Source organism: Numenius arquata, chromosome 3 (genome assembly GCF_964106895.1).
Source record: "Numenius arquata chromosome 3, bNumArq3.hap1.1, whole genome shotgun sequence".
NCBI lineage: Eukaryota > Metazoa > Chordata > Aves > Charadriiformes > Scolopacidae > Numenius > Numenius arquata.
In genome coordinates, this window is record NC_133578.1 from 69,045,127 (window position 1) to 69,061,541 (window position 16,415).

Sequence of the window (16,415 nt, forward strand, 5' to 3'; positions counted from 1 at the left end):
CGCATTATGCTGGAAAATTCAGTGATGTATGGTAGGTTACAGCACTGTTTCTTACTTCCAGAATATGTTGTTTTCTTTTACTGTTGTCCCTCATGAAAAAGAAAACACTGAAGAAATACATAGAGTTTTTTGCTATTTTCAGTTTAGTCAGAATAATAATAAGTCTTGTTACAAGCACTTTCTTCCTTCCTTCTCTCCTTTTCTACAGTAATATGCCATCTTTCAAGCTAGACAGTAAATTCTTTGAAGAAATGACAGTCTAACTTATATGACTCCCATTCTGATTTGAGACTTACTAAGTAAACAATCTAGAAAAAAGAATTTATATAGCAATATACTAACAGAAACACAGCAGAAAACACATGCATAACAAAGTTTATGAGAAGAACTGTAATAATATTTGCAACTTCAGCTATATTATACTTACTTTACACACAGGGTCATGAAAATAGCTCAAATGTAAATGCCACATATAGATGGACTATTTAAGAATGTTTCAAATTAAGGGAGGAACATCTTCATCATTTTCAAACTCAGCATAACTCTTCTTAGTCTCTGTAATCTTCTCTGGTTGTAGCCTGATAGGTCCCTGCCCAATTCGGTCCTTTTCTTGGAATATCTTTGTCACATCAGGGAACGAATATTTACTGGGATCCACTTCTAATTTCTCAACTTGTATGCTCCTGAAACAGGAGAAAAACAAATGGGAAAAACTAAATTTCAGTGACAAATAGAACTATTTTGGATGCCTGCTTATAGATCTGTTGATTTAAGTGTGAGAGTGGTTACTGAATTAAACCAAGATTAGGAGTTCTTATTACTTGAAATTTGATTGTTATAAAAAACACATTGTAAACACAGAAAAGTAGAACAAAATCTCTGAGATTTTGTACAAAAGAATCCTTAGCCTACAAACATCAAAAGTTAATTTTTGACATCTATAATTTTCTTTATATCAGAACATGGTGATTGCTGGTATCACATTACAAATGGTTGGCTTTTGATGTAAGACAGGGTTTTTTAGTATAATTGTTTTTTCATTCTTTTTTTTTTTCTGTTCATTTTTAGCACATTTCCTTCACAGTAGCTGTCTACTAATTTCTATGTGACAGATTCTTCTTTGGAAAGCAGAACTTTATCTGCTTTTATCAGCTAATTCTTATGCTTTGACGTTATAGATCCTCACTGTGCTTGTATTATGAAAACAATTTTAAATGAAAATCTAAGAAAGGTCAGACCTATAACAGAATTTCCAAAGTCTATCGCTATTCAGGATATTCTTTTAGATCACACTTAGAAATGTCTACCGTCCACTCATTAAGGCAACATATCTACATCACATAATGATCGAAGATTTGAAATATACTTTCTGTCTTGCAGCCCTAAAGCCACTGTTCTTTTTGAATGGAGGAGCTCAACAATTAAATGGAAAATCTAGCATGTTTTCAAGTAATTTGTAACTGTTTACAGGGAAAATGGCAACATGGAAATTTAATTATAAAATGATGTTCTAATTTCTGCAAATTCCAACACAGTTTGTACATCTTCATACTAATTTTCATTTTATACTGAGTCCTACTTTGGGTCAAAGTTCCAAGCTCAGCATTATAAAAGACAGTGCGTCACTCTTCAAAGATGTGAGAAAACTACATGTTTACCCAGGAGATCAGAAAAGCTCATTAGAACTAGAACAAACAAAAAAGTAGCAAAGTCAGTGGATGAAAGAATGCATTTCTTTGATGACAATACGGGTAATGAAAATATGTAAATAAAGTCTATGAAAAGATTTTTAACTGAAAACACACCATCTTTAGTTGTTAAAACAGAGAGAGAGCTTTGCCAAGGAGCTTCCAAATTCTACCAGTGCTTCTCTATCACGATCCCATGAGATCTGAGTGGACATCCCAGCTCACATCTGTGTGCAGGATCTCTGGTCCAGTGGAGGAGAGATGCAGAGGGATTCGTGGGAGTTTTGTTCCTCTCCTCCTCTGCCATGCCAAGGAAAGCCTCACTAACAGAAGAGGTAGTAATCAGCCCAGCCACCTCTTTCAGCCTTATGTCACTAGATTTTTCCTGGGCTACAGGAATTATTTGCTCATTTTGCTGAGTGGAAAACAACAAGAGAAACACCCTGCTTTAATAACCTGGATAACCATTTCCAAAAAATGACACAAACAAACAAAAACTACTCAGAGGAGAATTTTATGGGTAATGAAGACAGAGCTTACTTCTTTACCCTAAATGTTCTTCACTTTATAAAGCTAGATTTTTTCCTTACACTATGCAGTTAATTGAAATAAAAGTGGATTCAGTGTGGCAACAGTCTAGAAAATGCTCATCCTCAAAGTAAAAGACATTTTTGTTTCCAGTGTAATTTATGAAATATGCTGTGATCTGAAATAATTTTATCAGCTGCTGTTGGGGAGATTCCAAAGAGAGCACACCATGTCCAGAATCTTAATCTAATCACTAATCACTATTCTGAAGCACCTCAGAAAAAGCTGAAAAACCATAAATATAAAAATTAATTAGCCTCAGCCTGTGCTTCCCTCACATGGTAGAAAAGATTTTCCTTGATTTGTAGTATTTTAATTAGTAGTGATATTTTACATTTGTTCAACAGCTCTAAAATTGTACAAATTTCTAGTCATGAAAACATAATAAACTCTATGGAATTTGAATAGCTAATTGCTTAGTAGCCGAATAAGCTTCAGTACACCAGAAATTAATTAACAGTGAGCGTCATAAGTAACAGTCCACATCAACAAGCTGTGAAAGGATTATATGCATCAGTCATTCTCAAAATTTGATCAGCACATGTTATTGAGAATCTATTAGCAACAGACAATAAGAAAAACTGAGAATCAAGCACAGGTGATTTTTTTCCAGAAAGGAAGTGGATTTTTATGTCCTTATATGCACATGATCAAATATTCTATACTTGTTTAGTAAAGCTTCACAGTGCTATCTCAACTACCATGACACAAGGATTTGGCCAATGGCAAGACTCGGTTATGCTGAAGTCAGTGCAGCTATGACACACACACCTTCTGAGCATCTGCTCCTCTCATCATGTAATCTATGTAAAAAGAGGCACTGATGATGTCAAGTTTAACCACCTGAAAATTTTGGGAAGAAAGAATGAGTTTTAGGTCATCTAAACATTTTTTCCATTGTAATTCTACCTAGTAGAATAAAAGTAATCTTGTTGCTGAAGCTCTTCCACAAGCAACAGCAAGAAAAGAGTGATGAAAACTATAATGCTTCTTGCAGGACCAGCTAGAGCACATTTCTGGAAATCTCAGTGTTTGCAAATGATTTCAATTTCAGGTTTAAGGAAAAAAAAAAGTTCAGTTTTTGGCACTGCTACCTGCTGCTGAGTATTCTCTACTCGAGAGAAAATTACAGTGTAAAGACTAGAGCACCACACAAAGTAATAATAATACTGAATTAAAGTCTTTCTTTTTTCTTGACATTTTTTTTTTCCTTTTGAAAGGCTATTTCTATCTGTGCATAGCTCAACAATGCCTTTAAAAATGAAAATGAAAAGACTTCACAAAGTCCTTCCATTTTGCATAACTATAGCAGCCTGCTGAACAATCTGGTGTGTGACAGAGCGCATATCTGATAATTTGATATTTTTTGATAATTTACACTTTTGTTCACACAGTCTTTAATCCCCGTATTTGATATTTTAATGATTTGACAGTTACATTCCCCTGTTTCAACTTCTGAAATTCAATAAAATTTAGATTGTTAAAGATTTCTTGTATGTTTGATCCAGAATATACAGGTTTTTGACATTTGATTGAAAGTTTCCTTTTGGCACCAGGATTTCCAAAGATATTTACAAGTCACAACCAACAGCTTTGCAGAGGCACTTTTAGCAGTCTTTTAACATTGTGAATGAAACAGCACAAAAGTTATTATCATCTTAGAAAAAGTACTAATACATCCTTTTCTTGAAAAAGAAAACAAAGTTATTTCAGTATCTGGAATTATATCTTATTTGAGAGCTTTGAGAAAGACAAATCTTTATTTATGTGCATTAAAAACTGATGGTGAATGTCTGACACTGGCCATACTCTGGTCTCAACTTTTGGAAATACAGGCTTAGAAATATATATTAGGTAATCTAAGCAAATAATCATGGTTTTATAGATACTTGGAATACTAATACTTCTTTCATTGCATAAGAGGCCTTTCAAATCTCTCCATATAGGTGTCATCTGAAAGGAAGCTATTACTGGAGTCTTCAGAATCAGTGGATCACTGGGAAGATATGAATAAACAACGGTTGGCAGAATCAAATTCATTTTTCAAGGACTGAACTACAATCACAAAGAACTTATAAATCACTAGTAAAAAGTTCTGATAAATAAAAGGCTGATGATATCTGGGTCATTCTGTTCTAAAAGACAAATACATCTAACAAATAGGATTCATCTGATTAACAATGTATATAATACTGGCATCCAAGTTTCTAAAAGTTAAACTGAAAATGACAGTCACCGTGACATTTTAAACTTCACTGTTCCATCCCTTTCCATCTTTTGCACAATCACCTCAAGATACTGGATTTCAAACTAACATCTGTTAGCAAGTAATATGCTCCAACACTTGCAATATGAAAATTGATCCTAAATTTCTAGGTCTGGCTATAATACCATTTTATTTTCATTCCTTGATTAACCCAGAAAAACAAAAGGCACTGTTAAATTTGTCAGTCCATGTGGAGTCCCTAATGTTTAAACATTAGGGAAGCTTACACTGAAAACACACTTTATTCTAACAAGGTGTTAAGACTTTGTTTACAAAGTTATGGAATGTTACAAAGACACTTTAAAATACGTCTCTGCCCTCAGTCTTTTGTCCTTGTCACATATGGACAGCTGGAGATAACTTTAGATTGTAGTAATCAAAGAGTTAACTGAACGCTGTTCTTGAGATTGCTGTTCTCCAGAAGCCACACTTCTGAAGTCTCCTCAGCCTATTACAGTTATGGATTGCCAGATGCCTGTATGTGCAAATCAATTTTCAAATCACTTCTTAGCCACCCCACCTTTTGTTTGCCTCATTAGTCAAATGATAGAGATGTATACCCTTTACTTTGATTAGCTCTAGGCCTCAATGAGAATGCAAATTAATCTATACTTTAAGATTAACCTGAGTAAAAAGCCTTTTCAGTATGCTCCTTAGTCATATCTGACCCCACTTTCTATTTAAGAAGTCAATTGAATTAAAACTCCTATGGTTCCTCCTTTCCCAGAAAATGTAACTTGGATTGTAAAAAATTTTCAGTGTCTTCATGACAGCTAACAAACTATGTGGCTTGAAAATATTATTTCTGCAAATCCATTCAACTCTCAAGATTTATGATCTACTCCCAGGTATTTATAGAAGGCAAACATGACGTCTCAATAGAATTGATAACTGATTTGCCATTTGTGATCTTTCCACACATTTATTCATCCGTCATGCAGGCACACTTCAGATGTGCTTAGCTTTCCTCAAGTTGAAATATTTGTGCTTGGTTTAGGCATAGAAGTGAAGGTGAATTCAGGTTTTGAAAGGTCACATAAATCGTCTTGCAGTTCTTTCAGGTTAGTTTGTCTACAGTTCCATTCAATTTCTGACCTCATCTTACCTCATACTCCTACTCTTAAGGAAATTATTAATTTTGTTCTACTGTACTTCTCTTTGCAACACGAAATTCTCTTCTTTCCAACTTGTCACACTTCTATCCCTCTCTGTAAACTGTAGAAATGTAAGACTGGGAGACATCCCCAGCCATCAAGTCTGTGGAAAGGAAGGGATTATTTCCACACTTCACAAGGATTCTTTCAAGGATCCAAATCAGGACTTCTTACTTCCAAAGAAAGATTCTTACCCTTAAATCTACAAATTTCTCCTACAAATTTGTTCTTTGCACCTTCTCCACCAAAATGAACTAAGCTAAATCAGGGTCATCCAGTAAATTAGAGCTTCAAAATAGGCCTCATCTTCAGCATCACTGTTACATCTCAAGTGAGACAACTGTAGTGTTTTTTAAATAATCAGTCTTTTTTTCTTTGCTTGTTAATAAATGGAAAAAAGCTCAATTGAAAATAAAAAAAATTCTCCAAGGAAAGTAAATTAGTGCTTCATCACTGTGAAACTGTAAACCGTAAAAGGATTTCTGTTAATGAGTCTTATGATGACACGTTTGTTAGAAAAAGGTTGGAATTGAAATCCAATACAGTATTAAAAACATGCAAGTTTTCTTGACCTCAAGTTCAACATAACTCACAGGCATTTTTATATATTTAATGTCTCTCCCAACTAGTGAAGTTTGGCTGAAACCGGGTAGCCTGCTCAAAAGCATTTGTGGGTGTACCAGCAGACAGTGGTTCCTATTCCAGCAGCATGTTTTTCTTTTGTTTTCCCTTTAAGAATCTGGATGAAAAAATGAACAAACAAACAAAAACCCCACAACAAACAAACCCCCTCCCACCCCACTCTCAACTCCAAAAAACCCATAAATTACATACTTCCAGAAAGAACTGATTCCAGTAGAAAATAAGTCAGATTTCTAACCTAATGCATTACACAGTGTTTTCTATACCACCTGCTGGTTTAGTCAACCAGTGCAACGTTACTTAGCCAAGAGGAGAAAGACACTTAGAGCAGTCAGATTTGCAATGCTTGAATTACTCAGAGAGAAACAACCTCTACTTTGCATTCCTGATTTTATTACAAAATGTGTATAGACAAGAACTTGCTGATTTGTTTTTAATTCTGCTTTGTTAAGTACCCTAGAAATCGCTGCTCCATTCCTTTGTCTCTTTAAAGTAATCCAGTCTCTGGCTGTATTTCTCAACCTCTATATATAAAGATCCACAGTAAAAAAAAAAAAAGGGAAAAAAAAAAAACCAAAACAACAAACAAGCGACTCACCCCCCAACCAAAAAAAAAAACAAACCAACAATAAAACCACAAAGAAAAAAGTATCTCTTGTGTATTCCTATGTATCTTTCTTTACTGGTTTACTGGAGGAATTTAACTGTGTGTATATTTATATTTAGAGACATTTTGAGTTTTATTTCATTTTATTTTGCCATGTATTAAAGGAAGAATAGTCTAAAGCTAAGGGAGTGAGACAAGGATCATTGACTTCATGTAACTGTTACTCTTAAAATTTCCAGTATGACTTCAGAAAATTAACCTCTATCTGAATTTCACCTATGCAACCGTGGCGAACTCAGCTTCCATACCTCTCAGAGGAATTGCTAGGCCAGTTACAGTAAAGACTGGCACACTCAGCAGCTATATTAATAGAGGCTTTACAAGTATAATAAATCAGTCAAATTCCTCCCATAGAAACTTGTCTCTTTGAAGGTCTGAAATACGGTTTTGTACACAGTCACAGAAGAAATCTCCTACGTGGCAGAAGTAATGACAGTATCATCCTGCAATCTAGCTAACAAGAGTTAAAGAAATTTAAAGCACTACATTTTAGCTTAGCAGATTATATGTCTGACAGCACTTAGCTAAGACATCTGTAGCTGTCAAGTGTAATCACTATAATGAATGTTCTTCTGTAATCTAAGAGACAACTATTCAGCAAATTTTTAGCATCCGGCTAGTCAGCAACTTTTCAACTAAAGAGGTCAAAACTTACTATTTTTAGTAAGATTTGCAATTCAGAGTTTTTTTTTTCCTACTTCTAATTTTGTGATATATATCCCTGTAATATTTTAACAGTAAAATTTCTATTTTTCCTTCAAAATCTACACTAAGCATATTCATAATTACTTAAAACTGCATTGAAATCAAACACAAATTCTTAGAGTTTCTCTATGCCATGGAGTATCTTTAGTTCATCAACAAGCAGGAAAGTGGAACATTTCACATTATTACTTCCATTACTTCCACGTTCTCATTATTATTTCTACTTAAACATTTATTGTAGCCAAAAGGGTTCTAAGGAAATATATATTTCTAATCCACAAGTTGCCAACTCTTTTGCTGTTTGGCAGAATCCATTTGGAAGAGAGATAATGTCAGTTTTCTAATGAAGATCTATTTTTCTCCTGGAAAAAAGCTGAGACATTTCTTTTAACTGGTTTCTTTCAATGTGCCTAAAGTTTTAGCTGTTCTTCTGTGGGAAAGAACCATTTCTTTTGTAAAGTAGAATTATAGAATAGAATCATAGAACAGTTTGGGTTGAAAGGGACCTTTAAATGTCACCTAGCCACCCCTCCTGCAATAAGTAGGGACATCTTAAACCAGATCAGGTTGCTCAGAGTCCAACCTGACCTTGAATATTTCCAGGGATGGGGCACCTACTACCTGTGTAGGCAACCTGGTCCAGTGTTTCAACACCCTCAGTGTAAAAAATTTCTTCCTTCTATCTAGTCTAAATCTTCCCTCTTTTAGTTTAAAATCATTACTCCCTGTCTTATCAAAACAGGCCCTGCTAAAAGGTCTGTAACCATGTTTCTTATAAGTACTTTAAGTACTGAAAGGCTGCAATAAGGTCTCCCCAGAGCCTTCTTTTCTCCAGGCTGAAAAACCCCAACTTTCTCAGCCTGTCCTCATAGCAGAGGCACTCCAGCCCTCTGATCATCTTTGTGGCCTCCTCTGGACCTACTCCAACAGGTTCGTGTCCTTTCCATGCTGAGGGCTCCAAAGCTGGATGCTGTACTCCAGGTGGGGTCTCACCAGAGCACAATAGAAGGGCAGAATCACCTCCCTTGACCTGTTGGCCACGCTTCTTTTGATGTGGCCCAGGACACAGTTGGCTTTCTGGGCTGTGAGCACATATTGCCAGCTCATGTCCAGCTTTTCATCCACCAGTACCCCCCAAGTCCTTTTTGGCAGGGCTACTCACACTCCTTTCATCCCCCAGCCTGTATTGATACCGGGGACTGCCCTGACCCATGTGCACTTCGTCTTGTTGAACCTCATGATGTTCACAAAGGCTCACTTCTCAAGCTTGTTCAGGTCCCTCTGGATGGCAATCCATCCCTCAGGTGTGTCAACCGCACCACTCAGCTTGGTGTCATCCACAAACTTTCTTAGGGTGCCCTTGATCCCACTGTTTAAGTCATTGATGAAGATATTAAACAGTGCTGGTCCCAATACGGACCCATGAGGGACACCACTTGTCACCAGTCTCCAGATGGACATTGAGCTGTTGACCACTACCCTCTAGATTCGACCATCCAAACAACCAATTCCTCATCCACTGAACAGTCCACCCATCAGATCCATATCTCTCCAATTTAGAGAGACTCAGGGGGGGCTGTGTCAAAGGCCTTACAGAAGTCCAGGTAGATGACATACATTGTTCTTTCTTTGTCCTATGATGTAGTCACTCCATCATAGAAGGCCGCTAGGTTGGTCAGGCAGGACTTGCCCTTGATGAAGCTAAGCTGGCTGTCTTGAATCACCTCTCTATCCTCCATGTGCCGTAGCATAGCTTCTAGAAGGATCTGTTCCATGATCTTCCCAGGCACAGAGGCTGACAGGTCCCAGGGTCCTCCTTTGTGGTCTTTCCAAAAACGTGTGCAATGTTTCCCTTTTTACAGTCACCAGGGACTTTGCCTGACTGCCATGACTTTTCCAATATCATTGAGAGTAAGTATCCACCATTAGGCTTGGAGCTGTTAAAAATATTTGAAGTACTCAGTAATCGAGATGGTGCACTGTTGTAATCACTGGTGCCTAAGGAAAGGGTGCAGTGCTTGTGGCTCATTAGGATCCTATGTCCATCCTATGAGGAGAGGCTGAGGGAACTGGGCATGTTTAGTTTGGAGAAGAGGAGGCTGAGGGGAGACCTCATTGCCCTCTACAACTACCTGAAAGGAAACTGTAGAGAGGCGGGGGTTGGCCTCTTCTCCCAAGGGAATAACGACAGGACCAGAGGAAATGGTCTGAAGTTGCGGCAGGGGAGGTTTAGATTAGATATTAGGAAGAATTACTTTACTGAGAGAGTGGTCAAGCACTGGAACAGCCTGCCCAGGGAGGTGGTGGAGTCACCATCCCTGGAGGTATTTAAGAAACGTGTAGACGTGGCTCTTCAGGGCATGCTCTAGTGCCCGGGATTGTTGGTTTGTGGTGGGGTGTTGTGTGTGGGGTTTAGTTGATGGATGCTGCTTGCTTTTTTTTTTTTTTTTTTTTTTTTTTTTTTTTGGGGGGGTGTTGTTGTTTGTTTGGTTTTGTGTTGTGTTTTTTTGTTTGTTTGTGTGTTTTTGTGTTTTGTTTTGTTTTTTTTTTTTTTTTAATGTGGTTGGACTCGATGATCTCAAAGGTCCCTTCCAACCACTAAGATTCTGTGATTCTGTGATTCTGTGATTCTGTGAATCTCAAAAAATACTTGCAAATCCCCCTACTGTCTTCTCGTCATGCAGGTCATTCAAGAAAAGAAGTCATGGTTCATCTTTATTAAAAATAAGAAATCAAGGGCAGAATTAATGACAACTGACTCTTGCAGAGCCATTTTGCCAGTCTTCTAAATATTGAGACCAAGAAAAATACCCATGATCCATACTATTACTTTTTACTAACTGCTTAGTCTTTCTATCAACATGCACCACAATGAAATTGAATAAGGAAACAAACGCAACACTTCAAATATAAACAGGTAAATGGCTTAACAAACTTTACTGTTACTGTATCTTATTCTAGAATGAATATCATTGTCCATAGCAAGAGCAAAAGGAAAGATTAAAAGATATAGTATTTGTATTTAGACCAAGTGTCCATCAACCCTACTGTCTATCTACAGCAAGGGTTATTAAGACTTGAAGAGTTAAAAGAAAAAACTGTGCATCACTGATACTTGCTTGCTTCTGTCAAGTCATTACCTGCAAGACTTCAAGAGCCGGAGTTTACATGACATTTAATAGGATGAGTCTATGTTATAAAACATTGCTAAATTGCTTTTTGAACCTAGTCATTATTGCAGTAGCTCAACCTGTATACCAGTGAGCAAATACATTCATGAGAAGGATTTAAAATCATTGTTTTCTAAATGGTTTTCAGACTTGAGTTATACAGCAAGGAGCTCTGCCGAGGCGATTCTCAGTAGGTGATTTAGTTTTACCATGTACCAGTTTAATAATCTGAATGGGTGGATGGAAAAAGACTGATCAGAAGAAATAAGTGCTTTTATGGCTCTGCTATTGGAGTTGATCACATTATCAACAGCACCAGATAGGCCATTAGTCTAAAGCTTTTGGACACAGTTTTATTCTGTACAAATCAATATTTTCATACTTTCAACAAGAACACAGTAAGAAGCATACATTCCGGCATGTGAATAACAGACAGACGAAACATAAAAATAATGCAAAAGAAAAAGAAGGAATTACCTTGGATTTTTTTGTGGTGTACTGCAGTCAGAATGTTTAACTGAAGCTGATACTTTTTGCTTAGCCAGGATTATTTCTTTAGCCTAGAATAAAAATAGACCAAAAATAAGTCTCATAACAGTTGATATTTATGCTCACAAGCATTTAAATAATCTCTCAAAACCAGAGAAATTAAGAGGGTCTGAATAAATTTTTTCTTGTGACATTTACTCTGTTAGATTTTAACACTTGTCACTCAGCCTGAAACACATGCATAAGGCAATTTTAACCAAATTATCTGAATGGAGTTATATTAAAATATATATACGAGTATATTTATATATATTTAAGTATTTAAATATATATATTTGTATGAAAATATATTCTGTCTAGTTTAATACCATGTTAATAATTACGGAGAAAACCAGTAATGTGCATTAACTGGCTTATGGGTGTGCCTCCCACTTGCATTTCAGTTCTGGTATCCATGTGGTAGTTCGGACATTTTTTATTAAAGAATCTGCTGCAGTCTAGACTTATTCTCCCTCTTTATAAAAGGGATTAGTGACCACAAACTTCCTCAGCTCCTCTGCTAAAATTCTCAAATTCAAAGTCCAAGTGAATCCCTCTTCTCAAAGAAAACATGTCCATCGCTATTTTTTGGCAGACGTGTTATTGGCAAAAGGGTATCTCTTTCGCTTCATAACAACACTACAGGAGAGGAACTCCTTAAGCATTTGAAAGAAAGGAGGACAACAGAAACTATACCAAATGGTTAATTTTATTGACTATTTCCTAGTGCAACTGATTTGAAAGTAATCTGTTCCAGACCACCAGTAAGCTTATTTTCTTCTTTCTAAAATCTGCAAGAAATAGAGCAGATCCTGGAGTTTGTCTTACATTTCTGAAATTCATTGTCAAGGGGCTGATTCCCTCTGATTCTGTATATACTCTGGTGAAGGAAAGATTGTTTCTTTAGGCCTTCCCTCTCTTCTCAGGAGGCCCTCTAGTGTTCTGTTCTTATAACAATAATTCATTCCTTTGATCCCCTTGAGACTAATATTCCTTACTTGGCCCTCAGAGCACATCATCAAGGATGGTGAGGAAATTTGCTGATTCTGCAACCTACAGTAACGGCTTCCTTGACAAGAAGCAATCCTGGAACTTAGGGAAGGGATAGGATTTGCCTTCTAGAACATTCATTATCAATTATCAAATATTGTTTAACCTAAAAGCTCTTTTGCTCAAAAGATGCCCTCCTACCTCTGCTCAAGAAAATATTTAAGTAATAATCTCTACTTTTTCTTGGTTTTGAAACACAACTCCATATGCAAGAATGGTATGTGAGCTTCATCAAAGCATTCCATCATCAAGACTGTCCATCTCTTAGTGACACTGATCAAGTGAGGATAACTATTCTGGAACACAGAACTGCCATAGCTTCAACTGTGGCCAAATGTAAAACTTTGGACTCAGTAGGAAGATAACTGTATGAAATTTAAAGCCTGTGATATACAGAAAGATGAACTAAGTTAATATAATGAAGCTTTCCAAAAGTGATTTTATGAAACTGTTGCTAATATTTGCATTAGTCAGTAAACAGAAAGGAGAGCTCTTTTAATATCATTATCAGAGAATTCTAGAAATGGATGTGTTACATAGAATCTAGAATATATTGGAGAAAACAAAATGGATATGTGAAAACAATATTTTTTAGCTGAGTCGTCTTTTCAGTCCACAATTTTTTCCTACGGTGACTTTCTTCTACAACAGGAATTCCACTGAGTAACAGCATTTCCCTGACGCACATTCATTCTGAAGCACTAGTACATTTCTAGGGTTCCACAGCTGTATGTCTCCACATGCCTTTGACGGTAATGAAATATTACTGCATTTACCATACCTAGATAAGTGAGAATTATATAGTGAAATTCTATCAAATAACCTCTACACTGACATGCATAATGTATACCACTCCTATTTTTAAATTAATTCAGGAATCTAACTCATTGATCTTTAAGTTTCTAAATGCTTTTGAAGACCTAGGCAATAAAAAGCTGTCAGAATTCATTTGTGACTGCTTATATAATAAAGAATTAATCAAAAAGTCCAAATTTTTTTCTCTGAATCACTAAAATAAGGAAAGTGAAGTTTTAAAACATGACACAGAATGTCTCAGAACCCTAAATAAAAACTGCTTGCTAATAACACTGGTTTTGATGCTGTTTCTCAGACATTAATTAAGATGCTACTGCTGTAATCTACTGATGACATTTTACAAAATCACTGATTAAATATGCCAACTTTTGTCAAAGTCTGTTAAAGAAACTCTCAGTTTTTAATTTTTCTGCATCATCTGCAAAGATGGCACTGCCAGAGCATAGAAGTTCGAAGTTTAAAAAGCTTCATGTCACAAATATTTTTCCCACAAAATGAGGCACATACAATGTAGTCACTCTCAACTCCTTACTCATGCAAAATCTCTGTACAGATGATTACTTCAGTGAAAACACTAAACTTTGAAACCGTCTCTATATCATTTCACTGAGTGTTGTGTCCTTCAGTTTGTTTTAGTGACCTTCCAAAACACATTGGTAGACAATGCCTTAGAAAGACACCCATTCTGCAGTGATTTGTTGTGCAGTAAACAGTATATTTAAGAAAAAAATCTTTCCAGAAAAGGTGAAAATTATTTGCTTTCTTTCACTTCATGTGGAATTTACTATCTCAAACATCCGTGGTATGGCAAGGTCATCGGAGAGACAAGGAAAGAGGTTTTGTTTTTCATTTTAAAGGCTAGGGAACTATGAGCAGGCTGGAAGATGAATGGTGAAAGGTTTAGTAATCTGATCAGAAATTCACTAAAGCAAGTGAAAAACACCTACTGAATTCAGTTACTGCTCTGGTCTGTTACTGAGAAAAGAGAGATCATTTCAGGTTAGTATTGCAAGAAGCTTATTATAGGAGACTATTTTTAGGTTTATAGCATTTTAAACATTTCTGTTACCTAAAGAATGTGCTAGGCCATTTATCTAGTTGCAAGTAACTTTATTTTTATAATAATTGTTTATCAGGAACAAAATGGGTAAATATAGTGCAATATAGTCATGGGCTTGTCTTATCACTGATAATAGGCTGAAAGAAGTTGCATGAACTCTGTTCCTCCTATTAACTTTCTAAAAGGAATTCATATTAAATTGATGATCTCAAATTAGTATTCTCAAATATTGTTCATAACCTCAGCCATAATGTTCTTGAAGAAAAATATCTATTGGCCTTCCAGTTGTTGCTAAACTTTATTCATTATACTTTGCTTCCTAGATTACATCCCATTAATACCAATAAAATGGGTAGGGATAGGGAGCATCTGAAAAGGATATGAATCCCAAAAATATAGCATGTGCACTCTAATTCAATCCGGAGGGAAGGGAACAGATTCTGTGACCCTAATACACAACAAAGAACAACAGGTTTGTACCTGCTACATGCAATTGCTGCAATGCAGCACAAATCCATCTTTCGTTAGCAAATCCATGGAGTTCACAAGATCACAGACTCACAGAATGGTTGAACAGGACCTCAAGCAGGGCCACCTAGACCCAGTTACCCGCAGCCATATCCACAGCTTTTGAGTATCTCCAGGGACCAGAGACTCCACAACCTCCCTGGGCAACCTATGCCAGTGCTCAGTCACCCTCACAGTAAAAAAGTGTTTCCAGATGCTCAGACAAAACCTCCCGTGTTTCAGTCTGTGCCCATTGCCTCTTATCCTGTCACTGGCCACCACTGAAAAGAGCCTGGCTCTGTCCTCTCTGCACCCTCCCTTCAGGAATTTATCTGTTGATAAGATCCCCTCAAGCCTTCTCCAGGCTGAATAGTCCCAGCTCTCTCAGCCTTTCCTGATAGGAAAGATGCTCCAGTCCCTTAACCATCTTTGTGGCCCTTTGACGGACCCTCTCCAGTATGTCCACATCTCTTTTGTACTGGGTAGTCCAACACTGGACACAGGACTTCAAGGGTGTCTCAGCAATGCTGAACAGAGGGAAAGGATTGCCTCCCTCAGCCTGCTGGCAACACTCCTAATGCAGCCTAGGATACAATTATCCTTCTTTGGCAGAAGAGGACGTTGCCAGCTCATGTTCAACTTGGTGTCCACCAAGACTGCTACATCCTTTTCTGCAAAACTGCAAGTTTTTGCATACATTGACAACAAAGATATTAGACCACGCAGCATTCCATTCATGCATATCTCTCTGTGTCCCAGCTACACAAGTAGTTTTTAAACAAACCAAGGCAAAACTCAGAACATAACTCAGTTATTTTGATACAGCTTCTCTCTCCTCAGGTCTCACAAATATCTATGAATCGTGGCATTCTGAGATGAAACAGGCTCCAGACCCCCAGCTAGGTAAAATATGTAGGTGTAGCTAAAATATCAAGGTAGGTGAAACATAAGTGAAATATAAAGTTAATAGTGGAATAAAGGCAGTTCTCAATCACATACGAAGAGATAATATTTTGCTGATTTAGGTTTAACTTTCTAGGCAGGCAGCAGATTTGATTATCTCCAGAGACTCTTTGAAATATTTACATTTTCTAAGGCACTGATCATCCACAAAGAGACGAGCAAGACATACGAGTAATAAAAGCAGGTTATGGCATAAAAAACTGATAGCACTTAAAATATCCAAAAGACAAGTAAATACTAAACAAAAATGTTCAGAAACATTTCAAAATTACATTATCCAAAATGGCAAATGTCAAGGCCGCTGTTTCAAAGAAATAGGTTTAGGAAAGCATAAATTCTCATATAAGTGAATTTTGAACATTAACAAAATAAAGATTTTAACCAAGTGTAACAATTTTCAGCATTCTTCAAGCTCCTGGTGAAATTGCATGCTTGATGCTGGAGTGACAGTTTGTGATTTAATGAGAGGCTGTCCATGTAAGGAAAGACAGATGGTATGGGACTGGAGTATGGAAGAAAACATAGAAGGTATAGAACCACAAGTGGAAAAAGCCAAAAGCTGAAAAATAACTTTTTAGTTACAGCTACTAGTTGCATAGTCTTAGAATTAA

The 16,415-nt window shown here is 36.6% G+C and overlaps 1 protein-coding gene across 1 annotated transcript in view; it reads right to left on the minus strand.

The window, feature by feature from the left end:
* Window positions 1-496: 496 nt before the first annotated feature.
* Window positions 497-16,415, minus strand: part of LOC141462741 (dynein axonemal assembly factor 11-like) — a 51,137-nt gene continuing 35,218 nt past the window's right edge. The window contains exons 13-15 of the mRNA XM_074144726.1: window positions 11,358-11,440; window positions 5,933-5,935; window positions 497-683 (exon numbers count right to left, since the gene is read on the minus strand). Coding sequence (XP_074000827.1) covers window positions 497-683; window positions 5,933-5,935; window positions 11,358-11,440 — 273 coding nt within the window. The remainder of the gene's footprint in view (window positions 684-5,932; window positions 5,936-11,357; window positions 11,441-16,415) is intronic.